This window comes from Phoca vitulina, unplaced genomic scaffold (assembly GCF_004348235.1).
Source record: "Phoca vitulina isolate PV1807 unplaced genomic scaffold, GSC_HSeal_1.0 scaffold42, whole genome shotgun sequence".
Lineage (NCBI taxonomy): Eukaryota > Metazoa > Chordata > Mammalia > Carnivora > Phocidae > Phoca > Phoca vitulina.
In genome coordinates, this window is record NW_022589745.1 from 1,072,329 (window position 1) to 1,094,105 (window position 21,777).

Below are 21,777 nucleotides of genomic sequence, written 5' to 3' on the forward strand. Positions count from 1 at the left end.
TAATAGCGGGGCCCAAGGTCAAAATTTTAATTCTTTGATTTAAATAAATGTAGCCAAGCTGGAAAAAAAAAAGTTCTGTGGAATCTGTAGCTCACACTCCTCTAAGTCTCAGGTGAAAATGCCTAGGACAGAAGCCTGGAGGCTACAGAATCCACAGGAACACTCCCTAAAGGGCAGAGAGCCAAAACGTAGGGCCCCCACCGCCCCCGCGGTGATGACACCCAAGTTCAAACGTCAAGAAGTAAAGGTGGAGGAGTCCTCCACAACTCCTTCTCCACACGGAGCTCACTAGTGGCAGGAACCGCGGCTGGGTAAGATAAAGAGCCGAATAATAAAGAGGTATCTAAATTTGGCCAACCAAAGTATAAATGGAAGCCAATTTGGGGGCCCGTTTTTAGAGCTAATTGCCTCTGATTGAAATCGGCTTTGATTTGGCTTAAATTGGAGCCTCAGATGGCTAAAGCACCTACATCATGCCCATGTCTACAGTGATGGCGCATCTGGAAGCAGGAGAGCTCCTGGCAGGAGGACGCGGTTTCTCAAAAAAGAGGATGACAACGATGTGAGGTGACTGGCAAGCTCCTTCCGGATGGTCCTTTCAGGTAATCTTAGCAAACGACATTTTTAGAGAAGAAACTTCCCTTCAGAGTCAGAGCCCTTGTTAGGCAGAGTCCTTACTACAAAATCATTTTAATTTGAACAATTCTATCCACCGCCCTCTCCCCCCCGCCGCTAGCTTTTTGGCCTGGGGTCTCAGTGAATGTCACGGCTGGGAATCCTCAGGGCACGGGGGAGGAAGGTTCCAGGGACATGTATGTGACACAGGGCACATCAACCTGAAAGGGTCTGCACGCTGCACGGGCTTTCTTGCACCGCCTCCCGCTTCGCGGGACGCGCCGCTGAACCATGTTGTCTACAGCAGATGGGCCAGGGGCCAGGAAGGCAGTAGCTCCAGAGTTTGAATGGCATTCATATACACATTAAATTTTAATACATTTTCAGTTTACATATTGTACATCATTAGACATAAAATTACCCACTTCTTTTTATGAACATCCCAAATATGTTGACCTGGATAAGATCGGAGCAAAGTGTTATCTCAGGAAGTTTAAGAGGTTTGAGGATCTGAGACCAAGAGTTTATCTGGCACAACTCATCTTTCCATGATCAAGAATGTCCCGTTAATGGCTAACTATCGAAATTCAGTGTCAAATGTGACAAGAGGAATGTTTCCAGAAAATTCCATAATAGAGGATTGTTTTTGGAGGTTATTGGGCCCCCCGTCTAGTGTGTCTTTATGAAGAAGTGGAGATTCTTCATCTACAATGAATAGTATGATTTCACTCTGTCGCGTAAGCGGCTGCTGTAGCAGGGATTGACCAAACTTTGAGAACACTCTACTGAGAAGGGCACGTGTGGGATTACTTGAGAGAAAGCAGTTGTACCTCAGCTTCATGGGCTCAACCTATGCTCCTATGCAGGAAAAACCACTTACGAGGCCTCCGTGACTCAGGTTAAAGGTATTGAATAGAGGGGTCTCATCAATTAAGAGGTTAAAGGAAAACAAATATTGTAATCTATGGTTTCCTCTGTTTAGAAAGACTTAGCAAGTAAAAATCAGTCATTTAAATACTAGACTTTTTATAGCAGACATTTAATTGGAACCCATAGTTTTGAAGCTTTGCCAATAACAATGGACCATTTCAGAAAATTGGTCAAGTTTAGATTTCTCAGAAAGGATCAATCAAAATGGGATTTACTTGTTTGCAAAGACAAGTTGACAAATGAGTATGGCTTTTCAATCAACCCCGATTAGGAAAAGGCCATCCCTCTCTGAAGATAAGGTCTCCCATCCAGGAAGAGGCAGGATGCAGAGAATGGACCCCTCCCCAGCACTGTCCTGGAGGATGTGAAGGCCAGCCACCTCCCTCTGAAGATGCGGATGGTGAGGACCATCGCACCATCTTCCAAGATGAAGGGAGAGAAGAAGAGAGTGCCGGAACTGGAGAAGTGGCAGCTCTGCTCGGAACTTCGGGTCAACATAACCTTCTAAGCCCAGAGTCAAGGGATGAAAACCAGCAACAACGAGACCCCTCAGAAGACTACTCTGGTCTCTGGGGGTGTTGCGATGCTAACCAGGGAGAAGCCGTCCTACATACCAGTTGTGCAAAGGCTATTTCTTGTTTACAGCTGGCCTGTTGGAACTGGATATGTGCCAAACTTTTGCAAAGTACTCCTCATCAAGAAATTCAAAGGGAAGTTGCCACGGTCTGATGTGTTGGCCAAGTTCCAAGTGCAGTTAGTCACGTTTTGATCATGAGGGAAGTATGGTTTTAAGCCATGAAAAAAGATGTCTTAACAAAGTGGCTTGAGTTGTTCTTGCTAAGTGTCCGTTTTGAGGTCCTAAACGCTATTTGTCCGTTAGGCACTGCGTGGACGACACTATAGACTTTAAAACCGTTAAGTAAGAGGATGCCCTCCGGGTGTTTACACGCCATGAAGAAAATGCCAAGAGTCTTGTGATGCAAGGGCTAGTTCAGGAGGTCACTGAACATGAGCAGGTGATCTATGGCACTAGGGCCTTGGACAGGGATCCTGTAAAAAATGACACGATGTGAAACAGAGCCCTATACTCTGAGACAGCCCTGGTCTATTGCAGTGGGATGGGATGTAGGGTGGAATCCTTGGGAAAGGAATCAAATAGGGTCTCCAAGGAGCACTTTTTCTACATTGGAAATAAAGCAGTTTCCAAACAAAATGGAAGCCAAGCAGTTGGACGTGATGATATTTATAACATGTCGGGTAATTAAAAAATAATTATTTGGGGCTCTTGGTTCTCATTCTGTTGTGAAACTACTTTCAGGTCTCACCCTTCTTCCCTGACACACACCCTATATGTCCTCCAACTAGAGCACCGAAGGCTTTCATGCACTTTCTAGGACTTGTACTGACTCCTTCCCAAACCCGTGTAGGAACTGGGTGTGGTTCTATATATACAAAGAAGAAAAACCTTAGTCTGGTGATATAAATGTAAGTGATCAGATTTATGCCTAAAATATAGAAAATGTTACAGGCACAGGAGAGCGGGAGAGCCAGTGGCTGGAGGGAAGAGTGTCTGAGTGCTGGTGGGTGCCTGACTGTACCCGTCAGTGAGCCAGTGAACGGGACACGATGCTGTCCTAGAGTATTTGCTACTATGACCGCAACATGCTTAGGGAATTAGCTGTCATCGTGGTGAGCTTTTGTCATTAGTGCTATTTAAATGCCCATATTTTAAATAATCATATGAACTACTGACTTCTAAAAAAAATACATTTTTTTACTTTTTAGGCTGCAATCACTTCCTGAAAGTTTGAGTACCTCTGTCTGGCTTCCCTTCCGTGTGCATGTGTATGAGGACAGAAACTACTGATGCTTTAGAAAATTCAGGATCGAAAGGCTATGGCATGAAAGCGCTAGAGACAAAGGAGAGGGAAGAGGCAGAGAGACTGTCCGGAAGGGGGACTGACGTCCCGAGGACCCGGGCGTGTGGGCTGCCGAGGTACCGAGTGCACAGCGGGTTTGTTTAAAGACACTTGTGTTTACACATGACACCTCCATTTTGTTACTACTAGGCGAACAGATCTTTAGAAGAATGATTGTCATGAAATCTTACTTGAGTTCTTGCGAGCTGGTGGCCAGCATGCTCCGAATGCTTCTGTCGGCGAGGGGGCAGCCCGACAGACTGTAAGACAGGCCAGAAGAGTCAGGTGAGTGCCGCCCCCACCGGCTTACGCTCCCGGACAAACACAACATACAACTGAAACTAAAAAGTTTAATGCAGAAAGTGATGGGGCAAGTGCTGTATATTGAATTTTTTTTTTGTATAATTAACTCTCTTCTTTGAAGAAGACGTGTCTGTTAATAAACAATTTTTGAAAAATAGTATAAAAATATTTGCACTCTTTGGTTTCAATGTTGGTGAGGAATTTTCCGAATCGTGGTAGTTTCCTTGCATATAAAAGACACTATACAACACGTACATCAGCATGCTTTTATAGGTCAACATAGAGCACTGAGAGGGTTGACACGTAATTCGACGTTTGTACTTTGACAGCATTGTTGAGGTAAGCTGAAAACAATAAATTGAAAAGACAGAATCCACCATGAGAAAAATGAAGTCACACCTTCTATGTGAGGCGTAATTACCAGTCACATGACCACTTCCATCACACCTTGGTGTTGGACATCTGCCACCAAACAAAAACAAAAACAGCCAAAATAGTAAGTATGTTTAAAAAAAAAAAAAACTTCAAGAAAGTTTCATTGTTTCCAGTTTAGCTGCAATGTCTGCAAGGGGATTTAGGTGCCCTGAGGGGAAGCTGCAAAACGCACGACCACATACGGCAGACGCGCCTCCATCACACAGAGCGTCCTGGGAGCAAGCGAGCCACGCGGGCCCCCGCTCCACGGAACCGGCAGCTCGAGACAGTTCTGTGCTGCGGACGTCGCATGCTCAAACGGCAAGGCACGTACAGATCGGTCTTTAAAAATAAGCCAAGGAAGGGACGGTTAGGAAGGGCAGCTGTTTCACCTCGAGGTATGCTTACGTTATTAAGTCCTTCTTGCTCTCCTTGCACTGGGGGTACTTGGGCTTGGGGCTGGGGATGGTCACCTCTCCCGGGTACCTTCTCTCCTCCAGAGCCTCCTGGAATGGGTCCAAGTCTTCCGGCTGCAGGCAAAACACAGCTTCAGGGCCGCACAGGGGACAGCGCCCCACACAGACCACAGACGCGGCCCCCAGAGGGCCGGCCGCCTCTGCACTTTCCTCCTCTTCCAACACCCTGTGCCTTTAAAATCATTCCCCATCTTTGTCCCGGTGAAGCCCCTTCTGAAAGTGCAAAGCTGGACGCTGTTCAAAGAGCATCTTTTTCAGAGTGGACCTTAGTTTCTCATCAACTGTTCTAAACTTCTAAGTTCATCCCTGTCAGTGGGCAGGGCCTTAGTCAGTATTTCTGTTGGGGTACTTATAAGGGGAACAGACAACTGGTTTGGAAACCAGAGACACCGTTTCTTGGTTGGTCTTTCTGATTCAGTGTCCGGGAAGCACCTGCTGGTGTTACAATACTCTTACCCAACGCTGACCTGCAAAGCTCAACCACGAACCTTAGAGGCATTTTAGAATGAGGCTTTTACCAGCCACCGGGGAGCATTCTGCATGTGTGCCTTAGGGCCCAAGGCAAGGGAAGACCGTCTGAGCTTAATGTTGTAGTTCTCAATTATTCTTATGCAGCATTTCCTTTTTTAATAGGAAGTGTCTACTCTGGTTAAGTGGGTCCCAGTGCAGTAACTAAGGAACTCCTATAGATGGTGATACTCAGCAGATGTGTCTCCTGAAGGCAGGAGAGCATTTCTTATTTCGGGGACAGTCTGTATGATGAAAATACTTCTGTCGATTTATGAGAGCTTAATTTTAATTAAAATAAAATCAGAGACTCAACCACCATGCCTTATTCGGTAACAATGACTTAACACTATAGGAGAGAAAAGAATACTTTGGAATTTACCTTGCCACTTAGATTCTATTCTTTTGCAATGCCTGGATACTTAAATCAATTTGAAGAATAAAAATAATAGGCTTTAACATGTAATGGCCTTATAACCAGGTGCCTTTCCTGCCAATTCCTACAAATAGCTAATGTTCCCTTTTTCTGCACTTCCTTGTTTCTGTAAAAAGCTATTGCTTTGATGGTGGTCTCCCTATTGTATTCAAAAAGGATTTTCATTTTTCAGTGAATAAAGAAGGTGTCATAATTTTCAGAATTGAACACAGGAGAAAAAGCCAGTACAATAAAGAACAACCTTTTCTTCATTTTCTTTTCTTAGCCTAGAGGATATTTTAACTATTTTAGCAACTTGAATGTGAACATTGTAACTACAGGTGACCCCCACTTTTCGAAAGCTCACGACACATGCCACCTCGCTCTTTTGAAAGACCTGCTTTTGCTAAGAAAGAAACCCAAAGAGGATTTTTGCTTTTACAAAAAAAAGTCAAGAAGCACAAACAGTGTTCAGTGCTGGTTTTGTGGCAAGCTGTGGGAGCGCGGGTGCACCCTGAGCATCAGGAGCGGCCCCGCCCCGCGCCTGCCCCCGAAACCATGCTCAGCCTCTCAGCATCCAGCTCCAGAGCTCTGCGCTGTGTCTGAGAGCATCTGGACTTGGTCTCAGGTTATCTGTGCATCCGTTAGCAAGGTGTGTCCTAAGGTTCAGAAAATCAAAACCTGAGAGGTGATTTTTGGGGTCTGGGAACACTCAAAATATTTTCTACATAAATTAATTAATCACACCATTTAGCTTAGGAGGGTTTCCACAGGAAAGCTCTATTTTCGGATCACAGGGGAGATCTTCACTTCAAAAATATGTTCTTTTTTTTTTTTTTTTTTCAAAAATATGTTCTTGACATTGGTTGTTTGGTAATATTGTGCTCAACAAAGATTTAGGTGATAGTGCTAAAATGGTTTTTTTCAGGGCTGGAGTACATTCTTCTGAATATTTTGGGTTTCTCTGAGAACAGACACTATCTTTAGCTTCAAAGGGCTAGCTAATTAAAAGCTCATAGTTAACCATTTAAGTATTGAAGATGTCATAATTCCCTATCTGCAAGGAGAATCATGCCTTATATCAATATGTCACCCAGGAAAATGGACTGGCTTGCTGTCTATATATTTTCTTAGAGAAATCATTGGTAACAAAACACACTTGTTAGACAATAAAATTCATCATTGAAAAGAGTCTGTGGTTTGTTTTACCTAATCAGCGTTAGTGACAAATCTCTCCCTGGTCAGCCCTCGTCGGCTGAGGTCATACTAAGGGAGCCCACGGATGCCCGCCCCCATGCCCCGAGCCGGCAGGCAGTGAGAGGGACGTACAGGGACCTCGGCGGTGTCACCCCCGTCGGCCCTGCGAGGCTTCATCTTGGTGTAGTCCACGGGCAGCTCCCAGCAGTCGTCCTCTCCCAGCTGGAAGCACCGGCTGCCCATGACTGCCTGCTGCTGGGGGGACATGGGCTCCAGGGGCGTCAGGACCGGGCAGCAGCTCTCCCGTGGCCGTGGCTTGTTCATGCTGAGGTCCAGAGTCCCGTTCTCGTCCACCTCCATGTCAGGGTTCTGCTGGACAGAGAGACATGGTAACGACGCAGCCCCAACCCCAGCTGCAGCCCTGCCTTCAGCCAGTGCAGAATCCAAACGCGGATTCCTCCTGCGGTCTCCCGTGCATGGGCTCCCGAGGGGAGGAGAAGCGGTCCTTTGGGACATGTCTGCTGGCCCGCGCCTGGCCGCAACACTGGATGGCAGGTGCATGCGTCTATTCACCTGCTGATGACTATAATCGGTCTATCCATCTGTCTCTTACCTATCCATCTCACATATCTACCGTGTATTTACCACCATCTTTATCTTCTTTTCTCTGCAATACATCTCCTGCTTTTAGAAATAAGCCTCACCAGAAGAAAATCAAACGAGTGCCTAATCTCAACTCTATTCCAGCTCAAATAATGTTTAAGAGATCAGAGATAGATGTGTGTTTATGCTTAACAATCGTCTTTCAGTTTCACTGATGCGGATACTTCGAGAAGGGGAGAGGGGGGAACAGACGAGGCAGAGGCACGGCGGGGTGAAGGAGAAGCAGCCAGAATTCACTTTGCACACGAAATCCTGTGATGAAGAGTGTTTTCTGTTTTAAGGGAGGGGGGTGTGCAATCACAGTTCAAGCACCTCTACTGCAGTGAGTATGGTCTGACTACTCTGTGCTTCAGCAAACGTGCAATTCAGCCTACTGGCTTAAAACAATAAAGCGGTACTGGGTGACTTTTTTGTTGTTGTTGTTTGTTTTTTTTAAATGATGCTCTCAAACAGATAAAGAAGTCTTCAGAGCTCGCCTCTCAGGAGGAGGGAGGCAAGGAAGGACACATGGAGAACAGAGCAGGAAATGCTGCGAACAGCCCTCCACTTCTGTTCCCGGAGAGTTACAGTTTCTCGAGCAAAAATTTGATCTCAGAGCTGGCGTGAAAGTTGCTGCCTCCCCAAATGTCTAGCAGCTCCCTCCTCTGGATGTAACAGCGGAGGGCAGCTGCTGGGGACGGAAGCCCCACGCAGGCTCTTAGCCTGAGACATGACAGAGCATTATTCTGCCTGAGCTCCTCCGGTCAGGGAGCACGCCTGCTTTCAAGCTCTCACACTCATTTAGCCTGCGTCACGTTGGACTTAATTGTCTCAGTCTTGGCTTTAATAAAGTGAAAGAAAAATGGGAAGGGGTTGCTTTCTTTTTTCCCCTTGCCACAGAAGCTCTTCCATGCTAGCCTTGGATTTTAGCGGCCCTGACCACCACGAAATCGCATGCCCCTGACATGTCTCTAAAAATCTAGGAACAAAAATATTAATAGAAAAGAAAGCAGGTGCAAAGCATAAAATGCCTGACCTTTCTCCATTCATACAAATCACAATTACTTAGAACAAGTAATGAGCTTGTTGTGAGGCTGTGAGCTCCTGGTGCCCATGGCCAGGCAGCTCTAGAAATGCAGTCCCTCTGTTTTCTGGCGAGGAGGTGAGGGACCAGGTCTGGCTGCCCACGTCCTCTGAGCTCACAGGCCCTGCGCACCACCGGCGGCCCCGACCCCCGAGCGGCCCCAGCGGGCAGCTCCCTCCGGCTCTGACCCGCAGTCCGGCTCCCGCTGGACCAACGAGCCCATTCACAGAAAAGCAAGGCAGAGGCCTCCACAGACCCGGACGCCGTGTCAGCATCTCTGAGGGTTCTGGACTAACGAGAGCTGCCAGAATGGCGCGACAGTCGGGCGGAAATCGGATTTCTGCTTTTTGTTCCCCAACACCGAGCGACCAGCTGGGAGCTGGGGGCCGCCCTGCGCTGTGCTCGACAGCGGGGCCACGCGCCCTCCTCGTCTTGGGGTTCCAGGCGCCCGGCTGCTGTCGTGCCGCCATCCGAGGCTCCCTGAGGGCACCGGCTGTCCTCTGTTTACAGAAGCGACCCTGGATCCTAAGGAGCAGGGTCCCCCCCACGCCTTCTCCCACCGGCCTGACAACAGCCCTGGCCACAAACCCGGCGTCCGGGCGGGACGGCTCCCCGCACAGCCGTGCTCGGGGCCCCAGCGGCAGGTGCGCTCCGAGGGGCGTCCGCTGAGTGCCCGCGGGGGCCCGGTGCTGCGGGCCGTGAGCTCGGGGACCCCCCCGGCCCGGGCGTACCCGCGCGGCGCACAGGTCCTGCGGCTTGGTGGACAGGTTCTGCGGCATCTCGCGGCAGCGCGTGGACAGGTTGAGGATGGCCGTGGCGGCCATGTGCGCCGCCTCCACGTCGTGCGCGTAGTCGAAGCTGCTCTTGCTGCACGTGCTGCTCGCGCTGCTGCCGCCCCCGCAGCTCAGGTTGCTGCTGCTGGGCGCGTAGCTGCTGGTGCTGCTGCTGCTGGGGCTGGCGTTCTTGCAGTACCGCTTTGCTGGGGAGACACGGGCACGGCGATGACCTGGGCCCCCGCGCCGCCGCCGCCGCGCCCCGCCCCCACACCGCGCCCCTCCCCCCAGCCCCGCGGACACGCGCGTCCTGGCCGCCCGGGCCGAGCTGGGTGACTGGAGGGGCCGCACGCGGCTGCGGGCCCACCACCCAACCTGTTTGAGGGCCGCGCCTGATTAGGACTCGGCCGCCTGACTTGGGAAGGGACTGGAACGCCAGCCTGCTCGGGGCCCCAGGACGGCTCTCCCCATCGTGACTGCGCATCCGCTCAGTGGGCGGCGGGGACCCCACAGACCTCGTCCCTCCAGAGCCTGGCGGCTCCTTCCAGCCAGGAGGGGCCTCAGAGGCCAGCTGGGGGTCACTGCGTGCAAGTCGCGCAGCCTCACAGGCCCCTGTGCTTTTGGGAGGCGTCCCCTCCAGCTGGGCATGCATGAGGGAACACCCCCTTCCCCAAGAAGAGCCCTACCCTGTGATTCTACTAAAGAGCCCCTGTGGAGGAAGTGGCATGGTCAGGGACAGGGACTGGTGCACACCCGTGGGCATGGCTGAGCCCGGGTAAGCAGGGCACCGTGGCCACGTGCACGCCACACATCGTCCCGCAAGCCGACACTTGCACGGAGCCGGGCTCACGGATGTACGGGTGACAACCTCCATCACCCAGAGCACACAGGTGTTTGGGAGCTAACATTGCTTTCATGGCTGTTGGGAAGTCTCCTCTGGCCCACGGGTGGGAAACACTTGTGGATGATTTTTCAGGGCCCTGTGTTCATTGCCAAGGGCAGCAAAGTCATAGGGTGTCCACCTGCGGGGCAGACAGGTCTCCCCTGGAGTCCTGCCCAGGAAGGGAGTAGGCAGGGTGAACCCAGGGGTGAAGGAACCCCCCCCCCCCACATCTCCCTCACAGTGTCCTAGACTGCACCAGCGAGTCCCGCTTGCACGACCCCCATGCATCTTCGAACATCCTTTCCAAAGCAAGCTTAGCCACCCCTCCCTGTGTGTCCAACACTGTCGCTAGTGGTCTGTAACCCAAGTACCCCCTTAGGAGGACATGCACAATGCTTTCCTCCCATAGGGAAGGGGCCAGCAAAGCAGAACTGAGCAACTGACCTCACATGGCCACCACGGTCGGTCATCATGAGCCACGCCAAGAAACTGCCCAAAGCACCGTATTCACATACAAGTGAACAAATAACCAAGCTTTCATCACTGATAACTTTCAACTTTGGACCCAAGACTTTCATTTTGCCACCCAGCTGCACAGTGATGCTGGCACCAGGCCTCACTGCAGCCCCCACCAAAAGTCACCGAGCCGCTGCACAAGCAGATGACCATTTGAAGCAGGTCCCCTTGCGTGGACCAGAGGGCTAACTGCACACAGACCCCCCAGCATGAGGAGTCTGTGTGGGCCGGGTCCCTCTCTGCGAGGACGAATCAGCACACCTATTGGTCTGTCTGGGACGTGACCTTTCCTTCCTCGTTCTTCTGTGAGTGCTCCTATCTAAGCAGCAGAGGGCCCAGTGTGGATGGCAGCAGTCTGGGGTCTGAGCACAGAGACATCCTGTGGGCCCGAGGCAGCGATGCAGGGGGGACCAGACCTGGGGAGGCGACCCCTCGGGACCTGCGCCGCGGGCTCAGGGAGCCACACTGAGCACCTTGTGGCACTCTCCACACGGACAGAAGTCTGTGGGTTCACACCATTTATAATTTTGATACAAAAATAGGAATATAGAAATTGTGAGAGAAATGCAATAGTACTTATGTGAGGGTTCTTTTCCCTAGTGAGGGCTAGCCGCTGGCTCAAGAAAGAAATGGAATGCACATAAATAACAAAAATGGCCGTTTCGTTTTGGAATAAGCAAATTTCAATTTCTAAAAGAGAGTCAGCAGGACATGGCAGCAAACTTTTGGTAAAGTGCATCTACTTCCCCAGACGTTTGAGTCCTGAATGGCACCAAGTTGGTAGGACTGGGCAGAATGCTAGCGGGCGAGCGACCTGGGGGTGACTGGTTGACGAGCCTGATGCAGGGGAAGCACGTGGGACACGCATCCACATCCCCTGTGCCTTTTCACGGAATGCAAGCACTCCTTTGTTTTGTTCAAAATGGAAGTAAGAGCGTAGGTCCTCATAATTACCGCCAGTTTGTAAAACGTTCACAGAGCCAGCATCAGTGGCCAGTGACCACGACAAAACGCCCTTCCCCTTCCGATCGGGCGGCAGACAGAATTGGACACTGTCCTTCTGGGTGCCGGCCTGTCCCTGGCCGAGACGGAGGTCACGCCTCTCTGAGAGAGTCCCACCACCCTGTGTGGCTGCAGTGGTGGGCCTCGTACCACGTGGTAAACCCCTCTTCAAAGATTTTATCCCTCTTTTGCAGGACAGAGAAAGACTCCATGGGATTTCTACTGGCTAAATATGACAAATTAAAAAAATGAAAACAACCACGTTCCAACCAGAGCCTTCGCATGCTGCCCTACTTGTGAGGGTCTCCCGAAATGTGTGTGTCTCCTTCTAGGAATGTCCGCCTTCTTATGTATTAACATAAGGGAATAAATGTCCTTACAGCCCAGACTTCCATGAAAACCAGACAGATAGAGCACAGTGCAGAGGTACGCGTCCTGAGGGCTCACCCCGCGGGGGACCTGGGTGGGTTTGGACGGCCTCACACCCTCACTCACCGACCCTCATGGTGCCCACGCAGGTCTGTGCTGTGGTGAGTGCTACATGGGAAAAGGAGCTTTCTTGTGAGAATGCAGCTAGTTGGGGTCTGCACACCGTCTGCTCACGTGACCTAAAGCGTCAGATCCCCGTCTGGACTCTTCACTTCCCACTCACTCATTCAGACAGATAGTGTTTGCACGGGCAGCATCCGCACTGCGGTTTGAATCTGAGGACGGGAGCTTACGGTCCAGTGGGAAGACAAGCTGTTTACCCATGAGACTGCCCAGGGTGAGACCCAGAGCTGCATGTGGGCCGAGAACAGGCGTCTGGTTCTGCACGAGCGCCATCGTGCAGGAAGTTAGGAGGAAGCCTGCTGAGTGCAGGCCAGGCTAGGTGAGACAGGACCCAGTGCTGAGAGGCTCTGGGATCAGCTGGATGGCGGGGCAGCCACCGGCAGGTGTGGGCAGGAGGGTGGGCATTCCAGGGAGAGCCGGCTGGGGGCGGGGGTGAGGAGGCCAGAGGCGCGGCTCCAGAGGATGCACCCCGGACGGCCACTGAGCAGTTCTGGGAGCCGTTGCCGGCAGGAGGCCTGGACAGGGGCCGGGGCAGAAGATGGGAGGTTGAGCACATTGGGGTGGCACTGAGTTTGAGGAGCAAAGAGGAAGTTCAAAGCCGATTACAAAGTGTTTAGCTTGGAGAATTTGGAAGTTGGGAATGACAGAGAGGGCGGCTCACGAGGGGAGCCCATGGGAGCTCTGGGAACGTACGGGTTTAGACAAAGCTTGGGGTGGTGATAAATTGCCCAGAGACGCAAGTGGAGATGTCTTAGCCTGGGTTTGGCAGCTGTTTCTGCAAAGGACTGGACAATAGTCTAGGTTTCTATGGCACAACCGCTGGGCTTTGCCGTTGTGCGAAACAAGTCACCGACCAAATGGATGAGGGCAGCGGGGCCCCATATGGCTTTACCTATGAACACTGAAATTTGACTTCACATAATTTTTACATGTCACAAACTCTTCTTTTTTTTTTTACCCAACAGTTTAAGCATATCAGAGCCATTCTTAGCTCACTGTAACAAACAGGCTGGGGAGATGCCAACCTGGTGCTCATGGGAGAAGGCAGGGCCAACATACACATTCGGGAACCCCTGTCCTTTCCCACCTTCCCTCCTTCACTACTCCCACATATGGACTTCCACGCCCTGTGGGAGAGTGCCCCAAGCTCCTCAGCATGGTGGGTGATGCAAAGCCATCTCCTCACCTGCCCCACAGGGCCTGTCCCTGCTCTCAGTCACCTTGTCAGGCCACGGGTCTTTCATCTTTGCATAATTTCTACTCAAGCTCATGATCAAGTGCAAGATTTGCCATTTTGGTAAAGTTCCTGCTAATTCCTCCAGAATGGACTCCTTGCTTCACTTTCTGCATGAGTGTGTATTTCACTGTCTTCCATTTGTTCCCTAGCTCTTCCTTGAAACTTGTCATCCAGAAAGAAAGAAGAGGTAGATAGATGATACATGATAGAGTGGATGGACAGGAGGATGGATGGATGGATGGATGAACAGATAGATGGGTCAGTGGATGAATGGATGGATGGATAGAGGGATGGATGGGTGGATGGGTGGATGGATGGATAGATGAATGGATGGACGGATAGATGGATAGATGGATGGGTGGATGGGTAGATGGATGGATTGATGGGTGGATGGGTGGATGGATGGATAGATGAATGGGTGAACAGATGGATGGATGGATGGATAGATGGATGGGTTGGATGGGTTGATGGATGGATTGATGGGTGGATGGGTGGATGGATGGATAGATGGATGGATGGGTAGATGGGTAGGCTGGTGAGTGGAAGGATGGATAGATGAATGGATGGATGGATAGATGGACAGATGGATGGGTGGACAGGTGGATGGATGGATGGATGGATGGATGGATGGATGGATGGATAGATGAATGGGTGGATGGATGGATGGATAGATGAATGAGTGGATGGATGGATAGATAGTTGGATGGGTGGATGGGTGGACTGGTGAGTGGATGGGTAGATGGATGGATGGATGGACGGCTGGATGGGTAGACAGGTGGATGGATGGATGGATGGATGGATGGATGGATGGATAGATAAACAGACAGACAGAAAGACAGCAACTAGCCAGTGTCTGGAAGAATGCAGGCACTTAAATCAATGTGTGTTGAGTGTTTTTGAACACAGGTGGTAGGATCTAAGGTGTGATATCCAAAGACTGGGGTGAAAGGTCCTACTTCTATATCCTGTTGGACAGACATTTCCATGGCCTGCCCCTTGCTCCCAAGTGTTATGCTTCCCCCCCACACCCCCACAATAGGCTCATTTCACAGTTATTCTTTAGGAGCAATGACTCAATTCTCTGTACCTGCAGCAAGCCTTGGGGAGGACATTCTTGTAGGGTAACCACAGACCACAATTGCTCTGTGGTGTCTACTGCCTGGTGCCTGGGATCAGGGACAGCTCTCAGCTTACATCCTGTCAAGAAAACTGACCTGGCCACTCTCATCCTTAATGGACATTTACTTTGATGTTTTAAAAGTCTGTTAGATGAATCTAGTGTGAGAGAAATGGAGTCACTGAGGTTCTTCTCAGTAAATTATGGTAAAAGTTTGCCTTTCCTTCTGTTTTTTTGTTTGTTTGTTTTATTTCTTAAAGACCTAATATTGAAGTTTTTGTTCTGTATTCTTGTTTCCTTGTGAGCCAGCTGAAGAGCTTGGCTCAGCCGAGGTTTCTGACAACAGGTATGTTCAGGGTGGGTGAGAATGAATGCCAGTAATTACAAGTTTGTCCGGCTCTTTAGAGCTGTCAGCTGATCCTCACAACAGCTCTGTGAGGTCCAAAGGATGGGCACTATTACCACCTCTCTGTTCTGGGGGCAAGTGACACCCAGAAAGATTAATCTGCCAAATATCACACAGCTCCTAAATGGAAGAGCTGAGAATAGACCCAAGTAGGTTTGACTTCAAATCCACTAATAGGTGTTGCAAGCATGAAAATGTGCTCTACTGGTCATGACCTCACCCAAAGTCCAACTATAATGACGAGGTCAAGGAAATCAGGCCACACAGACCGACAGCAGCAAAGAGGTGCAGGAGACAAGCAGCTAGAGGAGCTCCTCCCTAGATCTCTGCGAGATATTGCTGAGTTGGAAATTGTATAAATGGAATTCTTAATTATGTGAATTCAATTTTTTTGATCCTTCATTTGCAATCAAATGGATCAAAAGGATAAAATTATAACAAAACGGAAATTGGTGAATTATGATTAAATAAAACAAAAATAATTATTTTCTGTTATACCCTAAGTCACTCTCTTTTCCACTTACGTTTTTGTTTCTCTATATTATGAATTGATACACGCAAGGATAATCAATATGTGATACGTCAAAGAAATACTAAATTTCACTCACTATACATATTAATTGTTATTAAGGCCAAGAATGACTAACATAGCTTAGAAACATGTGCAGCAACTCACATTGAATTGTGAAGAGGTTTTGGAACTCCCCAAACATTCAGTTTAAATGAATATTTTTGTGTGCTATGATTTTAATTAAATATCTTTTTCAGAGAGGAGCTGAAAGAACTTTAAAAGCCCATCTCCTCTCCTCTGTTACAGAACAACAAGGTAAGACTTATGAATCATCAGAACTTCTACAACCCACATCCCAGTCGGGAAAATTTGCCAACTCAGTCCACATATCCTAGAATTTGAAGCAGAAATGCAGTTAGATAAATACGTGACATCAGAGAAATGCAGTCACCCCGCTCTCGTTCAACGACTTACCATGTTAATGCAGGGAAGCAATGGGAGCTACCTCGAATTGCTGGCAGAGGGCTCAGAACCCACGAGGGCAAGTAAGCTACCCCCTTCCTGAGAGGCAGGTGGTGTTTTATTTGTTCTACCTGCTCTTTGTTTTTATTGGATGCATGGTAGCTAGGTCACCACGGGAGGCCCTGCCTGGCCCCACTCCCCATGGGGAAACAGGCCAGGGCCGGCACCTGCTGGAAGGAGGCCCGGTGACACCAGCAGAAGTTGTCTGCTCTTGGGTGCACCTTGGAGTCACTGGTAACTGAGATAATGTCACCGTACAGGCAGCATCCCTGGGGAGGCCAATTTAGTTGGTCCAGGGTGCAGCCTGGGCATTGGAATGCTTAACATCTCCCCAGAGGACTCTAATGTGCACCCAAGGTTGAGAACTCTGAGGGAACACAGAGTTTCTCCAACGGCCAAGAACTCTGGGTGCTACCTCTGGCATTCCCAGGTTGCTCTGTGTTGGAACCATCCACGAAAGGAAGTTTATGAAGATAAGGACCTGCCTCAGCCACAGCAGGACGCCCATGAGCCAACGGCTCTCTGTCCCCACATTCTGAAAGTGGCCAGAATGTGCTGCTTTGGAAGTATCGAGGGAAGGGCATCTTACTCCGTCCTGCAAGCTTCCGCTCACCCACACCTGGGAGCACACAGGGGAGCCCAGCCTGTGGGTGTGCTTTCTTTGGTGCCCATCAAGGGACCCCATGCTCAACCAGTTTGTAGGAAACGGATATACACAACAACAACATTATCAACGGCAAGCGTGACGCTCACTTAAAGAGTGTGCACCTCCTACCATCATATCCTTTGGGGGATATATCCCTGGTTTGCACCTTGGGAGCTATGGCCCGCTTGCCATAAGTATGGCTGTCGTAAGTGTTGTACTCAAACGAGGTCTTGGAATATTTCTCCAGCTCTTTGGCCAGGTTGGAGCGAGGCGTGGTCGTGGGGACGTTGTTTCTGTAGCCGTAGTGAGGGATCTCGAGCTGCTTTACAAAGCACATTGGCCTGTAAGCAAACAAGAAATAATCGACAGCTTGCTTTCCCGTGGCTGCAGGTAAGACATGGTTCATGTCAGCATTAGGGCACGTCGCTCAAATCCACCTTCCTGAGCAAAGACCGTGGGTGCTGGGATTGCATAGCCCCACAGAACCCGCCTGCCTCACTGCCAGCATGCGCAAGAAGAACACAAATAAGACATTTGACTTTCCCCCGTATTTCCTGCTCTGTTTGGGGCCCTGGCTGGCTGGACTCGGGAGGTGCGAGGACAGGAAGGGCCCCGCGTCCTGGCATTCCTTTCTCAGGGGCTTCAGAGAGGAAGAGTTAACAACAAAGGAGGTGAGCTAGTAAGACGTTTTCCTTAAAAAAAATAAGAAGAAATAAAGAAAAACTCTTAGGGACATGGGTGACCCAAAACGAGATAAAAATGTACATGGCTGGACATGAAAATGGAAAACAAATAGCAGCCGGTCTGTCCAGTATTTTTACGGGTGGTCATCCAGCAGTCCAGACTCCGGAGGAAAGTATTTAAATGGAGGAACACTCAGTTATTACACACTCATCAATATTCTACCTGGTTTTGCGTGTGTATGTGTGTGTCCACCTATTTCCGTATCTCATGGGTGGGATTTTTAAACTGTTTGGGGAAATGGCTTTAGACTTACGACAAGTGGTGTGGAGGGGTTCCCTTTGCTCTACATTCAGCGTCCCTCAGGCTAATAGCTTTATCAAATCACCAACACATTTATTTTGATTTCATTTATTCAGCCTATTCTTGTCAAATTAACGAAATACTGTGGTGATTCGTTGAATGCCTGTCACGTGAGGCATTTTACCAGGTGATCTGTGGCGGTGCACACAGGAACAGACCCTCGCCTTGCCTTCAAAGAGCACGCAGAATGTGACATTATTTTACAGTCCAGCTGCGAAGTAAGCTGTAGAGGTGGGTAAATGGTCCAGGCGAAGATCCAGGGACCAAACTACAGACGCCAAAGGTGAGAGGCAGGAGCGCTAAGAGCATCTCTGGGGACTCGTGGGAGGCTGGTGAGCTGCAGCCAGATGGGGGAACTGCTCCGCCCAGTGGGCAAGGCCCAAGGCTTTGGGCTGGGGAAGGCGCGATCCCCAAGCCTTCAGAAGATTAGGACCAGCTCAGAAGGAGCGGGGCTTGGAGCAGACGTGTCGGTGACCAGGTGGCCCTTGGTGAGGGACAGAGGCTCTGCTGGAGGCCCACCACCCGCGGCCAGGACTGGAAAATTGGAACAGGATTGGAAACCCTTACATCTTCCTGTTGCACAATCTGCTTGAAGACTTTTCAACTCTTAGTTAAATGAGCGTGGATTTATTTATTTATTTCTAAAGATTTTAAAAAATTTTTTATTTATTTGAGAGGGAGGGAGAGAGAGAGAGAGCGAGCAAACACAAGCAGGGGGATCAGTAGGCAGAAGGAGAGGGAGAAGCAGGCTTCCCGCTGAGCTGGGAGCCAGACCCGGGGCTCCATCTCAGGACCCTGGGATCACCAACTGAGCCCCCCAGATGCCCCATGAGTGTGGATTTCAATTATCTTCTCTTTGCTCCCTTCCTGTCTCCTTCCTTGCCCACCGAGTGAGTGTGCCCCACGTGGAGACACTATGGGGAATGCCCACAGGGAGACCGGGTCCTCCAGGCCTTGCCCACACTTGGGATGCTGGGGCCTGAGGTGCGCCCCGGGAGCTGGGGAGCACGGGAGCACCCCAGAGACGAGGCTGTGGTTGGTGTGGGTGCTTCCCTTCGGGCCCTGTCCCACCCACCTCGCCATGCCCAGGCAGAGGCGCATAAAGAATATTGTTTGTAGATGCACAGCATCGGCCCACACTCGTGTGTTCCATTATCATTTGCTGTGGTTTTCCATGGCTTTGGCCTGTGGAAAGGGACCCGTGGCCACAAAACCACAGAAACAAGGTCAAAGGCTATTGCTTCAGGCTCCACATCGGCGTGGAGGCTCGTGTCTGAACGGCGTGGTGTTTGCAGTCTGCAGCCCCCAGGGAAGCATCTCCCCAGTGATGCCTACTCAGCCCGACGGGAGGGTCCCCAGGAGGGGGGCTCAGGGCTCTTTCTAGCTCTGGGGTCTGGCTAGAGGTGACAAACGTGGACAGAAGCCCTAAGCCTCGGTTGCTCTCTACCTGTTCTCAGTTCTCTTGGCTGACAGCCATTCCTTCTCAGACGGACGGAGCCCCGGGGAAGGGCTCCCACCTGCCACTAACTAACCTTATCTTCTGGGAGGTGGGGGCCGCAGGCTCACGGGGGCATGTTAGACCGCTAGCACCCCCACACAGAAAAATCTACGAGAACGTACACCAACATTTATTGAGGGTTTATCTCTAAATAGTAGGGTTATAAGTGGTTTTTATTTTCCTGTTTTTGTCTATTTAAGTATTTCTCATTTTCCATAAAGATTTTAACTTTTCGGGGCACCTGGGTGGCTCAGTCGGTTAAGCATCTGCCTTTGGCTCAGGTCATGATCCCGGGGTCCTCGGATCGAGCTCCCTGCTCAGTGGGGAGTCTGCTTCTCCCTCTCCCACTCCCCCTGCTTGAGCTCTCTCTCTCTGTCAAATAAATAAATGAAGTCTTTAAAAAAAAAGATTTTAAGTTTTCCATTGAGGGACAAAAGGGTGCATAGCGACTATGGTAAAATCCCTTCAGAAAACTAAACTAATGCACAACAAAACCAAGCAGGTGTTCATGCCACTTAAATGGTGCTTTTTCCCAACTGATTTATCCTAAAGAAATAATGTAATGGAAGCAAAGTTGTGTGCACGTGCGTGCGTGTGTGTACTCGCTGCTCCCTCCGTAACCGTGGAATGTGGACTCCACCTCTGAGCGACGACCTGCTTCCTGCACCGGGACACCCCCCCACCCCCAGAAGGTGGGCAGCCGTGCGACCTGCAGGACAACCCTGTGAAGACCCGGGAGTGTGTCTCTGCCATCGTCTCCTCCAGCGATGGTTTGAAGGGGGCAAGGGGAAGTGAGTATTGATAGACGGGATCTGGGACAGGGGGTTTCTCCCTCCACCCCTCCCAGAATCCTCCCTGTCTAAACTGAAACCTGGGCTGGACCAGGTGATCTCTGAGGTCTTTCCGTGACAGTGACCGAGTGGGTTCAAGTACGTCACTCAGCCGCCCTGCACCTAGCTCCTCCGTGCCCCCTCGGGGTGTCTGGGGACAGAGGAGCCGGCCCCTCGGAGGGCTCCCCCACGGAGAAAAGCTCCGTACGTCCTGCGAGGCGGCGCTACGCTGCAGGCTGGTAGTACGCCCTGTCCTCCAAATTAAGATAAAATTACTTTGGGCATCTCATTAAGGTGGGAGCTTCCCTCTTTCATCTAATAGTCACAGAATCACAAAATAACATCCAGGCCAGAAAGAAAACCAGAAACACATCATCTACTCTCATTTGAAGACTTACAGCGGGTGGACAGAGTCCCAGAGTGGCCAGGTGGCCCCCTGCCCTCACACAGACCCCGCGGGCGAGGGGTGGGCCTGGGGCTTGGCTCTTATAACTGCACCAGTGACCACCGGCGTTCCTGCCCGCCTCTCCCAGGGCCCCCGGCGCCCGGGCGTGCTGGATCTCATGACATGACATGCTCGGCATTTGGTACCTTAGCACTCGGTCTGAGGCCTGGTTGGACTTGGACACATCACAGCTCTGGTGTTTCTCCTGCGCCTTTGCCAATTTCTCTGCTGCAGCAATAGGGCATCCAGAGAGGCTGCAAGGACAGAAAGCGGATTTAATCGTCTCCACCAGCAGCTCCTTGGCACACGTTGCCCCCTCCCCGCCTCTCCCTTGGTCGGCACCAGAAGACCCGAAGCAGCTTCCCACACCTGCTGTGGGCTTTCCCGAGGGGATGGCTAGGAGAGGGAGAAATAATCATGGTTGTCGTGTGCATAATGTCCTGCGGTCTCCAGTGGATGACGCTGAGGACGGTCCGTGCATAAAGCACACTCAACCCTCTCCAGCAACTGTGAGCCGAATTCTGGGTCATTCAAGAGGACACGAGCAAGTTGAAACTGTAGACACAGATTCCACTCGAGGTTATTTCTGCAGGTGAGGATGGAGCCGCCTGGGTGGGATGAGTTTCTAAAAAGCCCAGGAACGGCAGCTCTCCGACTGGTGTCAGAAGATGACTGTGGGAGCGCCACTGACCGTAGCGCTTGGGCTTCCCACCGACCAGCTCGTCCACGTCCTCCCCGGGAGGGGGCGTGGAACTGGGAAGAAAGCAGAATGGTCTCTAGGGCCGCTCTGAAGTGTTTTTTTGGAACTAAATATTTACGGGGTCTCAGGATTTGCCTTCCCCATGCACAATACTCTGATGCTTGCATTTATTCTTCATGAGATCATGGGGTCTGCTCCTCGTGGGTCTGCACGGATAGCTACACACAGGTACGGATGCGTGCCCCCCATGTGCATCATGTCTCACAAACACACCATTGCCGAGGACTGACGAGGGAGCTGGTGCTGTGAACACCACACTGAACGTGCTCAGCATCAGCCTTTTACCAATCTACCGATCATTCCCTTCTTCTGCAGACTAAGCCCAGGACAATCTCTGAGGGCCACAGAGTTGTGATTTGTTTCATTATGAATTTAACACAAGTAACCAAATTTACCAGACAGGAATAAATTAAGATGAAACTCATAATAGTTTCCTTCATTTAGCCATAATTTCACATGAGCTTCTGAGGCTGAAAGAATAGGCTGTAAGATACATTTTAACAGATCACTCCAGCTATTGATAAAGAAGTATT

At 50.5% G+C, this 21,777-nt stretch overlaps 1 protein-coding gene across 13 annotated transcripts in view; it reads right to left on the reverse strand.

Annotated features, from left to right (window-relative positions):
* MYT1L (myelin transcription factor 1 like) overlaps nucleotides 1-21,777 on the reverse strand; it is a 418,649-nt gene that overhangs the window by 53,616 nt on the left and 343,256 nt on the right. For 11 of the 13 annotated variants that reach the window (XM_032430012.1, XM_032430004.1, XM_032430005.1 and 8 more), the window contains 7 exons: nucleotides 20,631-20,738; nucleotides 16,797-17,008; nucleotides 9,234-9,481; nucleotides 6,909-7,145; nucleotides 4,590-4,711; nucleotides 4,167-4,229; nucleotides 3,656-3,724 (listed from right to left, as the gene is read on the reverse strand). In XM_032430012.1, coding sequence (XP_032285903.1) covers nucleotides 3,656-3,724; nucleotides 4,167-4,229; nucleotides 4,590-4,711; nucleotides 6,909-7,145; nucleotides 9,234-9,481; nucleotides 16,797-17,008; nucleotides 20,631-20,738 — 1,059 coding nt within the window. The remainder of the gene's footprint in view (nucleotides 1-3,655; nucleotides 3,725-4,166; nucleotides 4,230-4,589; nucleotides 4,712-6,908; nucleotides 7,146-9,233; nucleotides 9,482-16,796; nucleotides 17,009-20,630; nucleotides 20,739-21,777) is intronic. The other 2 variants (XM_032430014.1, XM_032430015.1) reach the window with 1 other exon arrangement.